This window comes from Cololabis saira, chromosome 10, assembly GCF_033807715.1.
Source record: "Cololabis saira isolate AMF1-May2022 chromosome 10, fColSai1.1, whole genome shotgun sequence".
In the NCBI taxonomy this organism is placed as follows: domain Eukaryota; kingdom Metazoa; phylum Chordata; class Actinopteri; order Beloniformes; family Belonidae; genus Cololabis; species Cololabis saira.
This window is the reverse complement of record NC_084596.1, coordinates 5,490,162-5,506,258: the sequence shown is the minus strand read 5'-3', so window position 1 is coordinate 5,506,258 and position 16,097 is coordinate 5,490,162. Positions and strand designations below refer to the sequence as shown.

The window sequence follows — 16,097 nt, the reverse complement described above, 5'->3', positions numbered from 1 at the left end:
ACACGGAGGTCGCTGGTCCCGGTCAGATACCAGCTAGTAACAACGCGGAGGTCGCTGGTCCCGGTCAGATACCAGCTAGTAACGCCGCGGAGGTCGCTGGTCCCGGTCAGAGACCAGCTAGTAACAACGCGGAGGTCGCTGGTCCCGGTCAGATACCAGCTAGTGACGACGCGGAGGTCGCTGGTCCCGGTCAGATACCAGCTAGTAACAACGCGGAGGTCGCTGGTCCCGGTCAGATACCAGCTAGTGACACCGCGGAGGTCGCTGGTCCCAGTCAGATACCAGCTAGTGACGCCGCGGAGGTCGCTGGTCCCGGTCAGATACCAGCTAGTGACGGCGCGGAGGTCGCTGGTCCCGGTCAGATACCAGCTAGTAACGCCGCGGAGGTAGCTGGTCCCGGTCAGATACCAGCTAGTAACGACGCGGAGGTCGCTGGTCCCAGTCAGATACCAGCTAGTGACGCCGCGGAGGTCGCTGGTCCCGGTCAGATACCAGCTAGTGACGGCGCGGAGGTCGCTGGTCCCGGTCAGATACCAGCTAGTAACGCCGCGGAGGTCGCTGGTCCCGGTCAGATACCAGCTAGTAACGACGCAGAGGTGACCAATATTTAGTGCTTTTATTTTGAAGGCGTCTCGCCGAGACATTGTAAACATCCGGTGCTTCGGACTTTAATGGTAAAAGTTTAACGGCAGTAGAAAGTGTGTCTGAAAGACTAAACTAGTGTCGGGAATGTTAAAGTGGTGCCTAACTGACACAAAAAGCACCTGCTGATAAGGATTTGTTTTATTTGTAAATGTTATGCCGTATTTATGTCCATATTGAGTTTGGCTGTCATGGTTACTCATGTATTGTGGTTAGCGGTGGGCCTGATTTATGGTCCCGCGTTAAATCGATGGCGTAGCCTACGGCGGAGGAGCGCGGCGACGCACACCCTACGCCGTAAGCTCTGCGTAGGTGTAACGCGGAACAATAAATCAGGCTCTAGCTGTTGTTACCGAGTCGGTCTGTATTTAAGTTAAATGAAACTTATATGAATGTAGAAAGACTAACTCTATTTTATTTTATTCCTTTATAGCTCTTACAGTGTGTTTGCAGTGTATTTATTGTACATCCAAGGAATAAAAACATTGTGAACTATCAGTTTGAGAGTCATCCATCATCAGTCGGGGCTACAGAAATGATTTTTTCTCTCTGTGCGGCCCGGTACCAGATGACCCACGGGGCCCGGGGGTTGGGAACCACTGATGTAAATGACACAATTGATCAAACATTACACTTGTCAGTTTAGATTAGCATGAAACTCTGGTGACATCAACAAGAAAGTATTTAAGTATTGAAGGTAGACTTTACCTTGTAAGGCAGTGTAAGGCAGTTTATTAGGAGGTGTGATCATGAAGAACCACTCTTCTGTTATTCAGCAGGCGGGCCATTAGAAGGCCGTCTATTAAGTTTGGTAAGATATAAAGACGTTCACAGTCACGATAGCCAGGAACCGAACCTGGGCCGACTGTTTGGAAAGAAATGTAAAACTAACTTAATGTAGGCTGATGTTACCTATTCATGCATGCTGGGGATAACACAAAAAACCCCACTGATTAGGTTAGAAAGACATTTTAGTCTACGGTTAACAACTGCAAGTCTTCTTGCATGTTCAAACATTAACCGTTGTTTACAGGATTTGAACCTGCGCGGGGAATCCCCAATGGATTTCAAGTCCATCGCCTTAGATTCAACATGTCGAATCGGCTGAAAAGGTTCCGACGGGCGCCCGACCTGTGGCGACGTGTGGGACACACCGGGGAAACTAGCCCGACCGACGTGGCCCGACGCTCACCGACAGCCGATTTTCGGCTTGGTGTGTCAGAACCTTAAGGCTCCAGACTCAAGGACTGACTATTTCCTTCATGTTCACTGAGGTTTCTGGTCTCCCTGTGGAGGCGTGGGTTCAAATCCCACTTCTGACAACATTTTTAACACATGCAGCCAAATGATGTGTAAAGTTCTTCCTGCTGGATGTGGGAGCATCAATTTATATAATTAATTTTCTCCGAACATATCACAATTCAAAAGTAAACAAAAGAAATAAAAGTTTCCATGAAGTACAAAAGTATAAGTTTATACAAAAGTGTATGAAGTCATGTAACCTTTTTGTCCACAGTCTGGGGGAAAGGTCGTAAACAGTCAGGCAGTCAGGAACATTGGTTGGGGCAATAAAACAAAAAAGGAGCCCAATTAAAGAAAGGGGAAAGGGTTTACGGACTACGCCTTACCGGCTGATCTCTTGGCATGAAAGAGAAGCAAGATGTAGGTTTTCAGCATTCACACATGATGCCAATGTTGGTCTTCAGGTAAAGCATTGTACTACAGTCTTGAAACTTTGCTACTTGGAGGAGAAAAAGCACAAATTGCATAAATCTCTGGGGCTCGTCCGGGAATTGAACCCGGGACCTCTCGCACCCAAAGTGAGAATCATACTACTAGACCAACGAGCCACAAAACACATATCCGGCAAACAAAAAATCACGGTCACATCAAACCTGTCTAGATGGTTTTTTATAACATTAAGGGGGAATAGAAATAGAAACTGAATGATGATCAATAACCTGTTGCACAGTTTCTGTAGTTTAGTGGCTATCGTGTTTGTCTCACATGAAAAAGTTCCTTGTCTGGCTGAACTTCTGGATCAGGACCTCTCAGTGAACAGAGCATATCATCCACTGGAAGATTTACAGCACGGTTTCGTCTTAGAAGAACTTCATCAATGACAGCTTTTTTAGCAGGAAAAGCACAACTGCCTATGGTGTGTGGAAGAGTGATTTTTATCTTGTTGACCATTGTTCATATGTATCAGTCATGCATATCCAAAACAGGCTTTCTCCCCGTTGGGGAATCTAACCCCGGTCTTCTGCGTGACAGGCAGAGATACTGTCCACTATACTAACGAGGACATCTGATACTCTGTGATCAATAGTTCACAACAAAATTGGTCCCGGCAGGTTAGCTGTGAGATAAGTACGGGAACAAACCTCAGACTAATGTTTCTGATTCAAACAAACACACATTTATTTCAGCCAAATGTTCAAGCATGTGACAAGTTGTTGTGGCCGAGTGGTTAAAGCGATGGACTTGAAATCCATTGGGGATTCCCCGCGCAGGTTCAAATCCTGCCAACAACGGTTGATGTTTGAACATGCAAGAAGACTTGCAGTTGTTAACCATAGACTAAAATGTCTTTCAAAACTAATCAGTGGGATTTTTTTTGTCAGATGTAAGGAATTAGCTTTAAAAATCAAATACCCTTAGTTTTTTTTGGTTGAAACACAAGTCAGACTTGGGCATTAGCATTGGCCCAAAACAAACACTGACAATTTTTCTCAAATCAAATCAAACTTTATTTATATAGCACTTCTTATACAAATAATGCAACACAAAGTGCTTAACAAAAAAACAAATAAACATAAAACTTATTAATGCCCTGCCCCCCTCCCCGCAGACACAAGCACACCACAATTCACCCAGGTTATACACACAGACACACACGCAGACACATGGTGTAGACATGGCTAGGCACAGAGGATCCAGGTGAGGAAACGGTAACAGGGAGCCGTCCACGCCAGGAGGTGTCATAGCCCGCAGCTACAAGGGAGGGGGCCCACAGAGACCATCCCCCCCGGACGGATAGAGGAGTCCACACCACAGCGGTGAAGCCGTGGTGCAGAGCTCCACAACCATCCAGGCCAGAACCACCCCCAGGACGACCCCCTGCAGGCCAGAGTCACTCCCAGCATGGAGGCTCCCCATGAGGAAACACTGGAGATAAAAGCTACAAGAAAGCAGGAAAAAAAAACCCAAAAAGAGTTTAAAAAAGTATAACATAACATAAAATCCTAAAAGTATGTCTAGAAAGCAAGAAATTAAAAACTAAAAGAATAAGACAGTAAAATGTATAAAATAGACCAGGGGTCACCAATCCTGGTCCTCGAGGGCCGGTGTCCTGCATGTTTTAGATGATTTCCTGCTTTAACACATCTGATTCTAATTAATCATAGTCATCAGCTTGTCATCCAGGGCTGCACAATTCTGTTAATGACACAGTCACTTGTATCATGGTGCAATGAAGCAGGGAAACATCTAAAACCTGCAGGGACACTGGCCCTCGAGGACCAGGATTGATGACCCCTGAAATAGACCATAAATAACGACTGAAATATTTAGATAAAACATTGAGATTAAACAAAAAGAAAATATGATGAAAAGAAAAGGATAAACTAAATATAAAACAGAGCAGTAAGATCCAATAAAAATAAGGGTGAGCATAAGAAATGTAAAAGAGTTAAATGAGTCAGTTAAAAGCCTGATTAAACAGATGGGTCTTGAGCCTCTTTTTAAAAACATCAACAGTCTCTGCGGCCCTGAGGTCCTCCTGAGGTCCTCCTGAGGTTCCTGAGGTTCTCCTGAGGTTCTCCTGAGGTTCTCCTGAGGTCCTCCTGAGGTTCTCCTGAGGTCCTCCTGAGGTTCTCCTGAGGTCCTCCTGAGGTTCCGGAGGTTCTCCGGGAGGCTGTTCCACAATCGGGGACCATAAAAACTTAATGCCGCCTCCCCGTGTGTCCTGGTTCTAACTTTTGGTATGGTTAAAAGGCACCGGAGGACCTCAGGGTCCGTGAGGGTCGATAGGGTAAAAGTAGTGCAGACAAATAAGAAGGCCCAAGACCATTAAGACACTTAAAAACTAGTAAAAGAACCTTAAAATCGATCCTGAAGCGCACGGGGAGCCAATGCAGCGATTTTAAAACAGGTGTAATGTGCTCCCGCCCTCTGGTCCTCGTCAGCACGCGTGCGGCTGAATTCTGTAATAATTGTAGGTTGTACATGTTCTTTTTGGGAAGACCAGAGAGCAGGGCGTTAAAGTAATCTAAACGACATGAGATAAAAGCATGCATTAGCACCTCCGTACTGGCCTGAGAGAGAAACGGGCGGACTCTGGCTATGTTCTTAAGATAGTAAAAACCGATCTTTGTTATGGTTTTAATATGAGGAATAAAAGTGAGCTCAGAGTCAAAAATCACGCCCAGATTTTTAACCGATTTTGAGGGTTTAAAATCCTGTAACTTTGGTAAAAGTTTCTCTCTCTGGCCTTCGGGACCGATGAGTAAAATCTCTGTTTTGCCCTGGTTGAGCTGTAGGAAATTATCTGCCATCCATGACTTGATATCTAAAATACAGTTAAAAGGGGCATCAATTGGCCCAGTGTCATCAGGAGACACGGCGATGTACAGTTGCGTATCGTCAGCGTAACTATGGAAGCTGATGCCGTGTCTCCTGATGACGTCCCCAAGGGGCAGCATGTACAGATTAAAAAGAGTTGGACCTAAAATTGACCCTTGGGGAACCCCACACCTTATCTTATAGATTCCTGAGGAACATGTATCCATACTTACGAAGAAACTTTGCTCGGTGAGGTAGGACGTGAACCATTTAAGAACAGTACCAGAGAGGCCGACCAGGTGCTTCAGTCTGTTTAATAAAATGTGATGGTCTACTGTATCGAAGGCGGCGGTTAGATCCAGCAGAACCAAGACTGTGAGTTTTTGGTTATCTAAATTGCACCTGATGTCATTTAAAATCTTTAAAAGTGCTGTCTCTGTACTGTGGTTCATCCTAAAACCGGACTGATGAGCCTCTAAAATGTGTGTTGAGTTTAAAAATTCATTCACTTGATTAAAAACAAGTTTTTCTAAAATTTTACTTAAAAACGGTAAGTTGGATACAGGCCGGTAGTTATTTAAAACATTGGGGTCCAACCCACTCTTCTTCAGAAGGGGCTTCACCACCACCGTTTTAAAGGCGGTGGGGAAGACGCCCGTCTGAAGAGAACAGTTGACCAAATACAAAAGCTGTTCCTCAAAGAATCCATAGAGTGTTTTAAAAAACGGTGTGGGAATGGTGTCTAAAAGGCAGGTTGTGGGTTTTACCATGGAGAAAACTCTACAAAGTGTCCCCGCATCAACCAAGGCAAAACTCTCCAGTGTTTCCTCAGATAAAAGCACTGATCCAGGTGTGCTAAGAGTTAAAATCTGTTGAGATAAAAGACTGGATCTAATGTCATCAATTTTACCCCTGAAGTGGTCTGCAAAATCCTCACAGTAATGATCTGTTGCTGTCTTATGGGATCTGTTCAGGTTTCCATTTGTTAAAAAATCTATTGTGGAGAATAGGAATTTGGAATTGTTTTTGTTATTTAAAATTAAGTTTTTGAAATGTGAAGTTCTTGCTTTTTTAATAGTATTATTGTAGTTTTTAAGGAGTTGGCATACAATTTCATAATGTATGGTTAATTTTGATTTCCTCCATCTCCTTTCAGCACTCCTGCAGTTTCTTTTTAGTTTCTTTATTTCCTCAGTTCTCCATGGGGGTGTAGGTTTTCTGCTAATTCTTTTGGTTAAAATCGGAGCCACTGAGTCCAGCGTTGTTTTGAGTATTTTGTTAAAATTGTCAACGATAAAATCACAGGGTGCTGGTAAAATCTCTGCAGGAGTGTTCTGTAAAATCTGGATAAAATTTGCAGCCACTTCAGGAGTTAGGTTACGTTTCCTCACCGTTCTCACCGGGGCCTCCCGCTGGTTAAAACTGGTGATGTTAAAAAACACGCAGAAATGGTCAGACACAGCCAGGTCCACAACAGAGCACGCACCCAGGGACAGGCCGTAGGTTATGACCAGGTCCAGGGTGCGCCCTCTGCTGTGGGTCGGCTGTGTGACATGTTGCTTAAAATCTAGACAGTTTAAAAGGTTTAAAACTTCTTTGGATACTGGGTCTGAGATGTCGTCTAAGTGCAGATTAAAATCACCAGTTATTAAGATCCTGTTGTAGGAGGTGTGAATAATTGATAAAAGTTCAGAGAATTGGCTGATAAAACAGGTGGAGTACTGGGGGGGTCTGTAGACTGTTATGCAAAGAATTGGGGGGTTGCTAAAAACAAAAGCATGATATTCAAATGATGTGTAGCTGTTAAAAGGAACTGCATAGGATGACATAGTGATTTTTGTTATTGATGCAGTTCCGCCCCCTCTCTTGTCCCCCCTGGTGGAAAATAGAAAGTTAAAATCTGGTGGGGAGGCCTCAGTGAGAACAACTGGTGCATCTGTGCCAAGCCATGTCTCTGTAAGGAGAATACAGTCCAGTTTCCTGTCTAAAATCAAGTCATTTATAATAAAGGATTTGTTTAAAAGAGAGCGCACGTTCAGCACAGCCATCTTGATGTCTGTGCCGAACGCACGCTCATCATGACGATTCAATGGAACGTTAAAAACATAGCTGGATCTAAAAACATTCCTGTGCTTTGTTTTTCTGTGTGAAATGATGGTTTTTATAGTGTGGGTGTCCAGAGATTTTGGTGACAGGGGTGGTGGTGGTGCTGTAAAGGTGTGTGTGGTGTTGGTGTATGTGGTGGGTGGGGGTGAGTGAGATGTGCTCCTATGTGTCTGTGTGTTAGCGGTGAGTCATGAGGTGGTGCAGGACTGGACTGTCAGGTCAATGTTCACTGATAAAAGCCGTGACCCCACCTGGTTTGGGTGGAGGCCGTCATGTTTAAAAAGGTGGGGTCTGTTTAAAAAAGCCATAAAATTGTCCACATATGGGATACCTTGCTCCAAGCAGTATCCCTTCAGCCACCGGTGCAGATGACGGAGGCGACTGGTGGTGACGTGCCCGTAGCGCGGCGGGGGAAGTGGGCCGGAAATGACCAGCCGCTTCCCCGTGTCCAGCAGGCGATCCACCATGGCCCTGAACTCCTGCTTCAGGACCTCCGACTGGCGGTATTTCAGATCATTGATCCCGGCCTCCAGGACCAGCGTGGAGGCCGAGCTGTGCTGATCACACAGCCGGAGGGCGGCGGACTCTACATCCTTCACGCGGGCTCCGGGGTGGCAGAAGGTCCGGCCGCCCTGCACCCTCACATGCCGGACCATCGAGGTCCCGACGACCAGTACAGGTGGAGAGCGCTGCTCCGCGGTCCCAGGGACCAGCACGGGTGGGGTGCGCTGCTCCGCGGGCTGCCTGGAGCTGCGCCTCTGGCGGGAGGGGACCCGGGGTTGGTGACGCCGGCCCGCGGTTGCTCCTGGCCGAGACGGAGAGGCAGAGCCAGGCTGGGCCCGCAGATCCCGGTTCCTGGGCTGGCGAGAGCCACGACCCGCTGATCGTGCCGGTCCCGGCGGAGAGCCGGGACGCGCTCCCATTGGCGGGAAATCCTGCAGGCTCAGGACGTCGAACCTGTTGTCCAGTGGGAGATCCGGTGGCGGGGCCCGGCGCCCTTGGTCACCACGGCCCAGGATTTCTCCGGCCTGAGCGGCGTCGAGCTCACTGGCGCTGGAGCCGCCGCTCCTTCCTCCCTGATGGAGCACTGCCACTCCGCGGGACGGAGACAGGAGGTGGAGGGTGCCTAGGATTTCGGCTTGGCTCCCTGCTGGAGCCAGCGGAGCCCAGCGAGTGCTGGTGCTGGAGATCCGGGGGTGGGAGATCCGGTCCATGGCAGGGTGGTATTGTCCATGGCCGTCATGCTCCGATCACCAGTACCGGATGCTCTCAGGTGAGCGATAAATTTAGACTGAGTCGTGGCAACTGGGGAGAAATCCATAAGGATTATGTCCTTCTCTTTTAGGTCAGCCTTCAGGCTCACAATGCTGTCCCTTAGTTTTGACAGGGCGGGTAAACAGGTCTCACACACCGCTGCCATCTGAATGGTGTTCGGCATTCCTGCGTTACCCCGTTCCGCGATCACTTCCACTTCCACTTCCGTATCCGTATCCAAATAAACAATAAATAAATCCAAAAATAAAAATAAAATTTGATTTTTGTGGCTATTTGCAATAAACTGAATAACGGAACATAGGCTATTAACCACATTAATCTAGCCAACCATTCAATGTGCACTGTGCAAAAAAAGAATTGCATCAACTGTGCCGGGGTTTAGTCTGTTTCGCCTGGACTCGAGCACCCGGCCGGCTGAGCTGAAGGTGCGCTCGCTCGATGCACTTGTTGCAGGGATGCAGAGAATCATTCTGGCCACCTTGCCAAGCAGAGGGAAGACCTGTGACTGTGACTCCCACAAACTTAAAAAGGTCATTCCCATCACAGAATAGCTGGCTGTCAATGTAGTGCTGCACCTCATCTTTCTGGTCATCTTCTTCACCATTGTCCTCCCACTCGCTGAACGCAGCCAGTTTTCTTTTGGCTCTTTTGGCGTCCTCAACTAAAATAAAATGGAATAATATAGTTTTACTATTTGGATTTAGCCTTCATTATTAAGCTACTTTCACATAGAACGCGGCAACACCGCCGGGGGGGCGCAGACGGCGCATGTGGAGCAGAGTCGGCGGCGAGTTGGCGCAGACTCGGCGCAGGGCATCGCGCATATTCGTTACAAGTTGCTTGGCGACCGGAAAAAGTTTTTTCCGGTCTGGCGCCGTTTTCCAATTCATTGTGTATGTGCTGTCGCTGCGCAAGGGCGCAGGGCTTTGCGCCGAGTCTGCGCCCATCCCGGCGACGTGCGCCCTGTTGCGTGCCGCCGACCTCGGCGACAGACCCTGGGCCCTTGCGTGGAGGCAGCACATACAACAGCTGAGACAACGCTGTTATAAGATTTATTAAATAATAGGCTACATCTTATGACAGCTTAGTCTATTACAATGGTTGATTTAACAGCAATTCGCTTTGGCGTAAGGCTACTTTCCAATGAATGGGAAAGCCGGTGGCGGCTGCCGCTGTGCGCCCTCTATGTGAAAGTAGCTTTACGCCAAAGCGAATTGCTGTTAAATCAACCATTGTAATAGACTAAGCTGTCATAAGATGTAGCCTATTATTTAATAAATCGTATAACAGCGTTGTCCCAGCTGTTCTTGGTAAGACGTGAGTCCCGCAGCCGGCATCAGCTCGACTCGCCAAAAACTTGCGACTTCAAAAAAATGATTTTACTTATTTTACCACACAAAACATGATCCAAAATTACTTTTTAAACTGAACAAAATAATACTATAACGAAAAAAACGTTTTAGGTAACGAATTAACTTAAACAGCGGTCACAAAACTTTTTTGACTACTGCCTCTTTCCAACAGGTATCAAAACAACTCAGTCTCTACCCAAACAATATTGTAAAACAATATGCAGAATAATCAACAATAATCGCCCTTTGACATGCAATAACAATAAACAATGATATTATTGGAACGGCTGCAACAAGCGTATTGTTTATTATTATTACGGCTATATTTTTATGAATACTTTCTTACCTTTAACCGTGGCTGACTCAGGCTCCCCCGCTGGGAGTGGTGTTTGCGATCTGTCAAATTCCCTGGCAAGTCATCTGGCCTGGTCGTAGACAGCGTTTCTCTCTTCAGCTGGAAACATCTTGAGGGACTTGAAACGTGGACAAAGAAACGTTCCAAGCTTGTGGGCGAAGACGATGGACAGTTTCTCGTTCAAGAGCTGCATTGTCCGTGCTCGAACATAAACCATGTACTCCGGGTCACCGTACTGTGGCTCGCAGTGTTTCTTCAGTTTATAAAACCAAAGCACCACTAGTTGAATGGTTGGATACTTGTCACCTTCCAGCTCTTCACTCGCAGTTTTAAAAGGCAACAAGAACTCAGTGATCGTGTTCAACACGTCTAGCTGAATGCCATCCAGTCTGGCAAGCTGATCTTTCTCTTCCATGGCCTGTTGGATCTCACGGTACTGTTTGCTGACAGACTGCATCATTGGGACTTTACTGTTCCACCGCGTTTCACATTCCTGTATCACAGCGTGCAGGAGGTGAGCAACGGTACCAGATTTCTTTAAGTAAGTTACAAGGCTTTTGCACTTGTCAATTACATGACTCACTTCTTGCATTTATGCTGGTGTGTTCTCTTTGACATGAAATGTGTGCTTGAGGATGATGTTGATGACATGTGCTCTGCATGGCATCCACTTGTGGCTGCGGAGCGCAGCTTTAATGTTGGCTCCCTGGTCACTCACAAACATGACTTTTGGTAAACGATCAGCTTCAATCCCAAAGTCATGCAGCTCCTTGATTAGTTGCTCGTGAAGGTTGTAAGCTGTCTTTTTGAGAGTAGAGTCAAATTCAGTTGTCGTTATGACGCAACTCTTCAATTTCCAGTCTTCACTGATGTGAAGTGACCAGTAAATGCGGTGTATGCCCGTTTGTTGTAATCGTCAGTCCACATGTCAGTGGTGATAACAATGCCAGTCCAGAGCTTTGTTCATCTCTTTTGCAAGGATTTCTTTTTTTTCTGCCGCCGTTGCTTTGGCTCTGTCGCAGACGGTTTGCCTGTGAGGGAGTACGCTGCTGACGTCCACACAGCCATAACGTGCACCCACGTTAATAAGAGACTAAGAGCGCACAAAATCCATCGCCTGAAACTATATCAAACGGCCGGAGATCTTGACAACACAATTTAACACAGGCGTCGGTGACCTCAGATTTGACTTGAGCTGGAATTTTGTTAATCTTAAGGAATGACGTAATCATACCACTCTGAGAAGTCTTAGATCCTCCTGCACAAACATGTCTTGTCATGCTGGATGTACCCGTCTTGTGGCTCTCGTGTTTATACAGCTTATCACATGAATTGCACTTCACGTAACCAATGCAGGTGTCGTCTGATGCACTAACTACCTCACAGAAATTATCCCAAACTTGAGATTTAGCAGCTTGACCTTCTTTTTTTCTCAGTTTATATTCTCCTGTCCGTATTTTTTTCCTCACCGTTTCATTCATCTTGATTTGTTTTTCCCGCTGCCGCTGTTTGCACTTTCGTGACGCCGGGTCGCAGGTTACGTACTTGCGAGGGATTGGCCGGCCTCACCCGCCCCGCCCATGAAGTAAACATTTCTTGACCCAACCCAACCCGCCCCGCCCCAGGTGTGAATGCGTTGGTGAGTCGTTAGAGCACCTTGTTGGGCAAAAGCCGCTCCACACTGATCACACCTGTAAGGCTTGTCTCCAGTGTGAATACGTTGGTGACTCCTTAGATTACTGGATATGGCAAAACGTACTCCACACTGATCACACCTGTAAGGCTTGTCTCCAGTGTGAATACGTTGGTGACTCCTTAGATTACTGGATATGGCAAAACGTACTCCACACTGATCACACCTGTAAGGCTTGTCTCCAGTGTGAATACGTTGGTGACTCATTAGAGAACCTTGTTGGGCAAAAGCCGCTCCACACTGATCACACCTGTAAGGCTTCTCTCCAGTGTGAATACGTTGGTGAGTCGTTAGAGCACCTTGCTGGGCAAAGGCGACTCCACACTGATCACATCTGTAAGGCTTGTCTCCAGTGTGAATACGTTGGTGAGTCGTTAGAGAACTTTGGTGGGCAAAAGTGACTCCACACTGATCACACCTATAAGGCTTGTCTCCAGTGTGAATGCGTTGGTGAGTCGTTAGAGCACCTTGCCGGGCAAAAGCCGCTCCACACTGATCACAGCTGTAAGGCTTGTCTCCAGTGTGAATACGTTGGTGACTCATTAGAGAACCTTGCTGGGCAAAAGCCGCTCCACACTGATCACACCTGTAAGGCTTCTCTCCAGTGTGAATACTTTGGTGACCCGTCAAATGACCTTGCTGGGCAAAAGCCTTTCCACACTGATCACAGCTGTAAGGCTTGTCTCCAGTGTGAATGCGTTGGTGAGTCGTTAGAGAACTTTGCCGGGCAAAAGCCGTTCCACACTGATCACACCTGTAAGGCTTGTCTCCAGTGTGAATACGTTGATGTTTCCTTAGAGAACCTTGTTGGGCAAAAGCCGCTCCACACTGATCACACCTGTAAGGCTTGTCTCCAGTGTGAATGCGTTGGTGAGTCGTTAGAGAACTTTGGTGGGCAAAAGCCGCTCCACACTGATCACACCTGTAAGGCTTCTCTCCAGTGTGAATACGTTGATGTCTCCTTAGAGAACCTTGTTGGGCAAAAGCCATTCCACACTGATCACACCTGTAAGGCTTGTCTCCAGTGTGAATGCGTTGGTGAGTCGTTAGAGAACTTTGGTGGGCAAAAGCCACCCCGCAGTGATCACAGCTGTACAGTTCATCACCAGTGTGAGTTTTCTTATGGATCTTCAGGTTTGATGAAGTGGTGAAGACTTGCTCGCAATGATCACAGCTGTATCTTTTGGGTCTTCCTTTAGGATTCTGTAACAGAGAAGATGACTTACATTATCTTGGCTGCATTATCAAAAGCCTTTTCAGTTTCAAGTATGGCGCTAGAACATTCTCATAATTCACAAATGCACACGCCGATCCACAAATGCACAGAACAATTCACACCTGACGTGACTTGATTCACAAATGCGTTTTTTTTAACACGGAAGGATCTGCAACCAATCAGATATCTTCCTTTGTTACAGCCAATCAAGAGCGCACCCCACGTGGGGGACGATTTACTCGTAAACCAATCAGATTAAAGGGGCGGATACACCTGCTGTTTGAGCTGCGTTGCGCCATTCGCTTAGAAAAGTGATTCAATATTTCGAGTTGGTGGAGTAAATATAAATAAACAAGACAGCAACACGGGATGGAGAGGAGATCACTTCTCTGCTTTTCTTGTGATCTCGGTAAAGAAAACAGCGCGATCGGAGATGGTTTGTCGGGCCGTTCAACCAGAGCCGTCGGGAGACTGGAGAGCTCCAAGTCCTGCCGATGCAGCAAATGATGATGAGAAACAGCAGAGATATTTATGTATGTATCACCACCCATCCGCCCCCACTAGGTAATGAAGGCTATAATCGGGGCCCAGAGAGAATGCAGTTCTGCCGAATTATGTTTAGTGGAGGCAGATATTATCTCATTACTGATATGATTTAACAGAAGATTCCTAAATTGATTAATACATAGATTGGATTTTTGTTTCCAGTTGATTAGAATGGTTTTCTTTGCAATACATAAGGCAGTGAGAACCAAGTGAGCCAGGTTAGATTCCATGTGGATGTCTCCCAAGTGATCTAGTATACATAGTGTGGGGGCCACACTTGAAATTCTCTATTGAGCCATGTGGATAAATCCTCACAAATCTCCATCCAGAACCTCTGTACCGGTGTACAAAACCACAAAGCATGCATATAATTATCAGGGGTGTTCTCTGTGCACTGTGAGCAGATATTAGAGGTCGCAAAACCCATCTGGAACATCCTTTGTCCTGTATAATGTATTCTGTAAAGAACTTTGTACTGAATAAGTTGCAAGTTTGGATTCTTGGTCATAGTGAAAGTATTTAAACACATTTGTGACCAAGAGATTTGGTTAGTGTTAAGAGAGAGATCAGCCGCCCATTTGGAAAACGGAAGAGACTCAATTATCTATTTTGGACATAAACCTGTAGTGTTTCGATAGTAATTTTGGGGTGTTAGATTAGATTAAGTAACTATTATCTTAGCGGGAAGTTGCAGATCCAGTTGGTTGAGTTTATATTTTTTATTTATTATGGACTTAAGTTGTTGGTATTCTAAAAATGTGTTAATGCTAATTCCATATTGAACAGTGAGTGTATTAAAAAAGGTACAAACTGTCCACTTATGATTTTATGTTGTAGATACTTTATTGCTTGGTCTCTCCATTGAGTAAAGTTTTTTTTTTAATGTCTAGGTTGTTCCAGATTTCCAAATCATTGCAAAACAATTGTTCTGAATCCAGCCATTGACTATCTAGTGAGTGATTTTTGCACCATTTTAAGATATACTGTAACTTATTAACTAAGAAATAATAAGTTAGGTGTGTCTTTCATTCTTTCTTTCGACGAAAGGAGGGCTTTTTTGCACCCCTAAACGTGCCCCAAGTCACCAAACTTTGCACGCAAGCCAGGCCTGGTGAAAATTTTGATATTTAATCGTTTGCATTAATGGGCGTGACAAAATGGCTCAACAGTGCCCCCTAGAAAACTTTGTGCCTCAAGCCCCACAATACGGTTTGACGTGCATGCACGGAAATCGGTACACACCTGTATCATGTCGCAACTTAAAGAAAAGTCTCTTGGCACCATGGCCGAAACCGAACAGGAAGTCGGCCATTTTGAATTAATCGTGTAATTTTGGCGCAATTTATGCCATTCCTTCAGCAGTTAATACGACCCGAACCGTAACGTGCACCCAGCCGTGTTATACATCAAAATGTGCGTCTCCATCCTGCGACAAGGAGCACTACTTTTCACAGTCAAAAGCGTTACCGTGGCGACGCTAGACGGCAAAAAGCGGGCCCACCCTTCATCTGATTGGTTCAGACAGAATAAACTTTGTGCCTCAAGCCCCACAATGCGGTTTGACGTACATGCACAAAAATCGGTACACACCTGTATCATGTGGCAACTTAAAGAAAAGTCTCTTGGCGTCATGGCCGAAACCGAACAGAAAGTCGGCCATTTTGAACATTTTGAATTAAATTGCGTAATTTTGGCGCAATTTATGCCATTCCTTCGGCAGTTAATAAGGCCCGAACCGTAACGTGCACCCAGGTGTGTTGTACATCAAAATGTGCGTATCCATCCTGCGACGACGCGCATTACTTTTCTCTTTCAAAAGCGTTTCCGTGGCGACGCTAGACGCCAAAAAGCGCGACCACCCATCATCTGATTGGACCATATTTGATAGTTCCCCAAAAGTCACCAAATTTTGACGCAAGCCAGGCCTGGCGATAAATTTGATATTTCATGATTTGCATTAATGGGCGTGGCAAGATGGCTCAACAGCACCCCCTAGAAAACTTTTCTCTGCCATAACCTTTGAATGGTTTGACATAAAGACTCGTGGGTGGTGTCATCGGACATGGTTTTGAGTCCTTGACCTTAATTGGTGCAAATTAGCCCTGCCCCTTCTTCTGATTGGTTGATATTTCATAGTTCCTATTTTCTGCCATAACTTTTGAATGGTTTGACATTGAAATTTGAAGGTCGTGGCTGGTGTCATTTCTTATATGCTAATGAGGGGCGGTGGCCATGAGTGCGAGGGCCCGTTCATCGCTGCTTGCAGCTTTAATTATTATTTTTTTGCACACTTAAATGTTTCAGATCAAACTAATTTAAATATTAAACAAAGATAACAAGTAAACACAA

General features: G+C 45.9%; 2 protein-coding genes and 2 non-coding genes across 5 annotated transcripts in view; 1 reads left to right on the top strand and 3 right to left on the bottom strand.

Annotated features, from left to right (window-relative positions):
• LOC133452317 (NACHT, LRR and PYD domains-containing protein 5-like) overlaps positions 1-16,097 on the bottom strand; it is a 203,948-nt gene that overhangs the window by 162,574 nt on the left and 25,277 nt on the right. The gene's annotated exons all lie outside the window — the stretch shown is intronic.
• On the bottom strand, positions 2,421-2,492 carry trnap-ugg (transfer RNA proline (anticodon UGG)). Its single transcript has one exon. It is a non-coding gene; the product is annotated as a tRNA-Pro (tRNA).
• Positions 3,095-3,176, top strand: trnas-uga (transfer RNA serine (anticodon UGA)). The gene has a single exon. It is a non-coding gene; the product is annotated as a tRNA-Ser (tRNA).
• Positions 6,127-7,253, bottom strand: LOC133452342 (uncharacterized). Its single transcript, XM_061731592.1, has 2 exons — positions 6,306-7,253; positions 6,127-6,264 (listed from the first exon to the last, which is right to left on the bottom strand). The coding sequence occupies exons 1-2, from the start codon at positions 7,251-7,253 to the stop codon at positions 6,235-6,237; spliced, it is 978 nt and encodes a 325-aa protein (XP_061587576.1). The 3' UTR covers positions 6,127-6,234.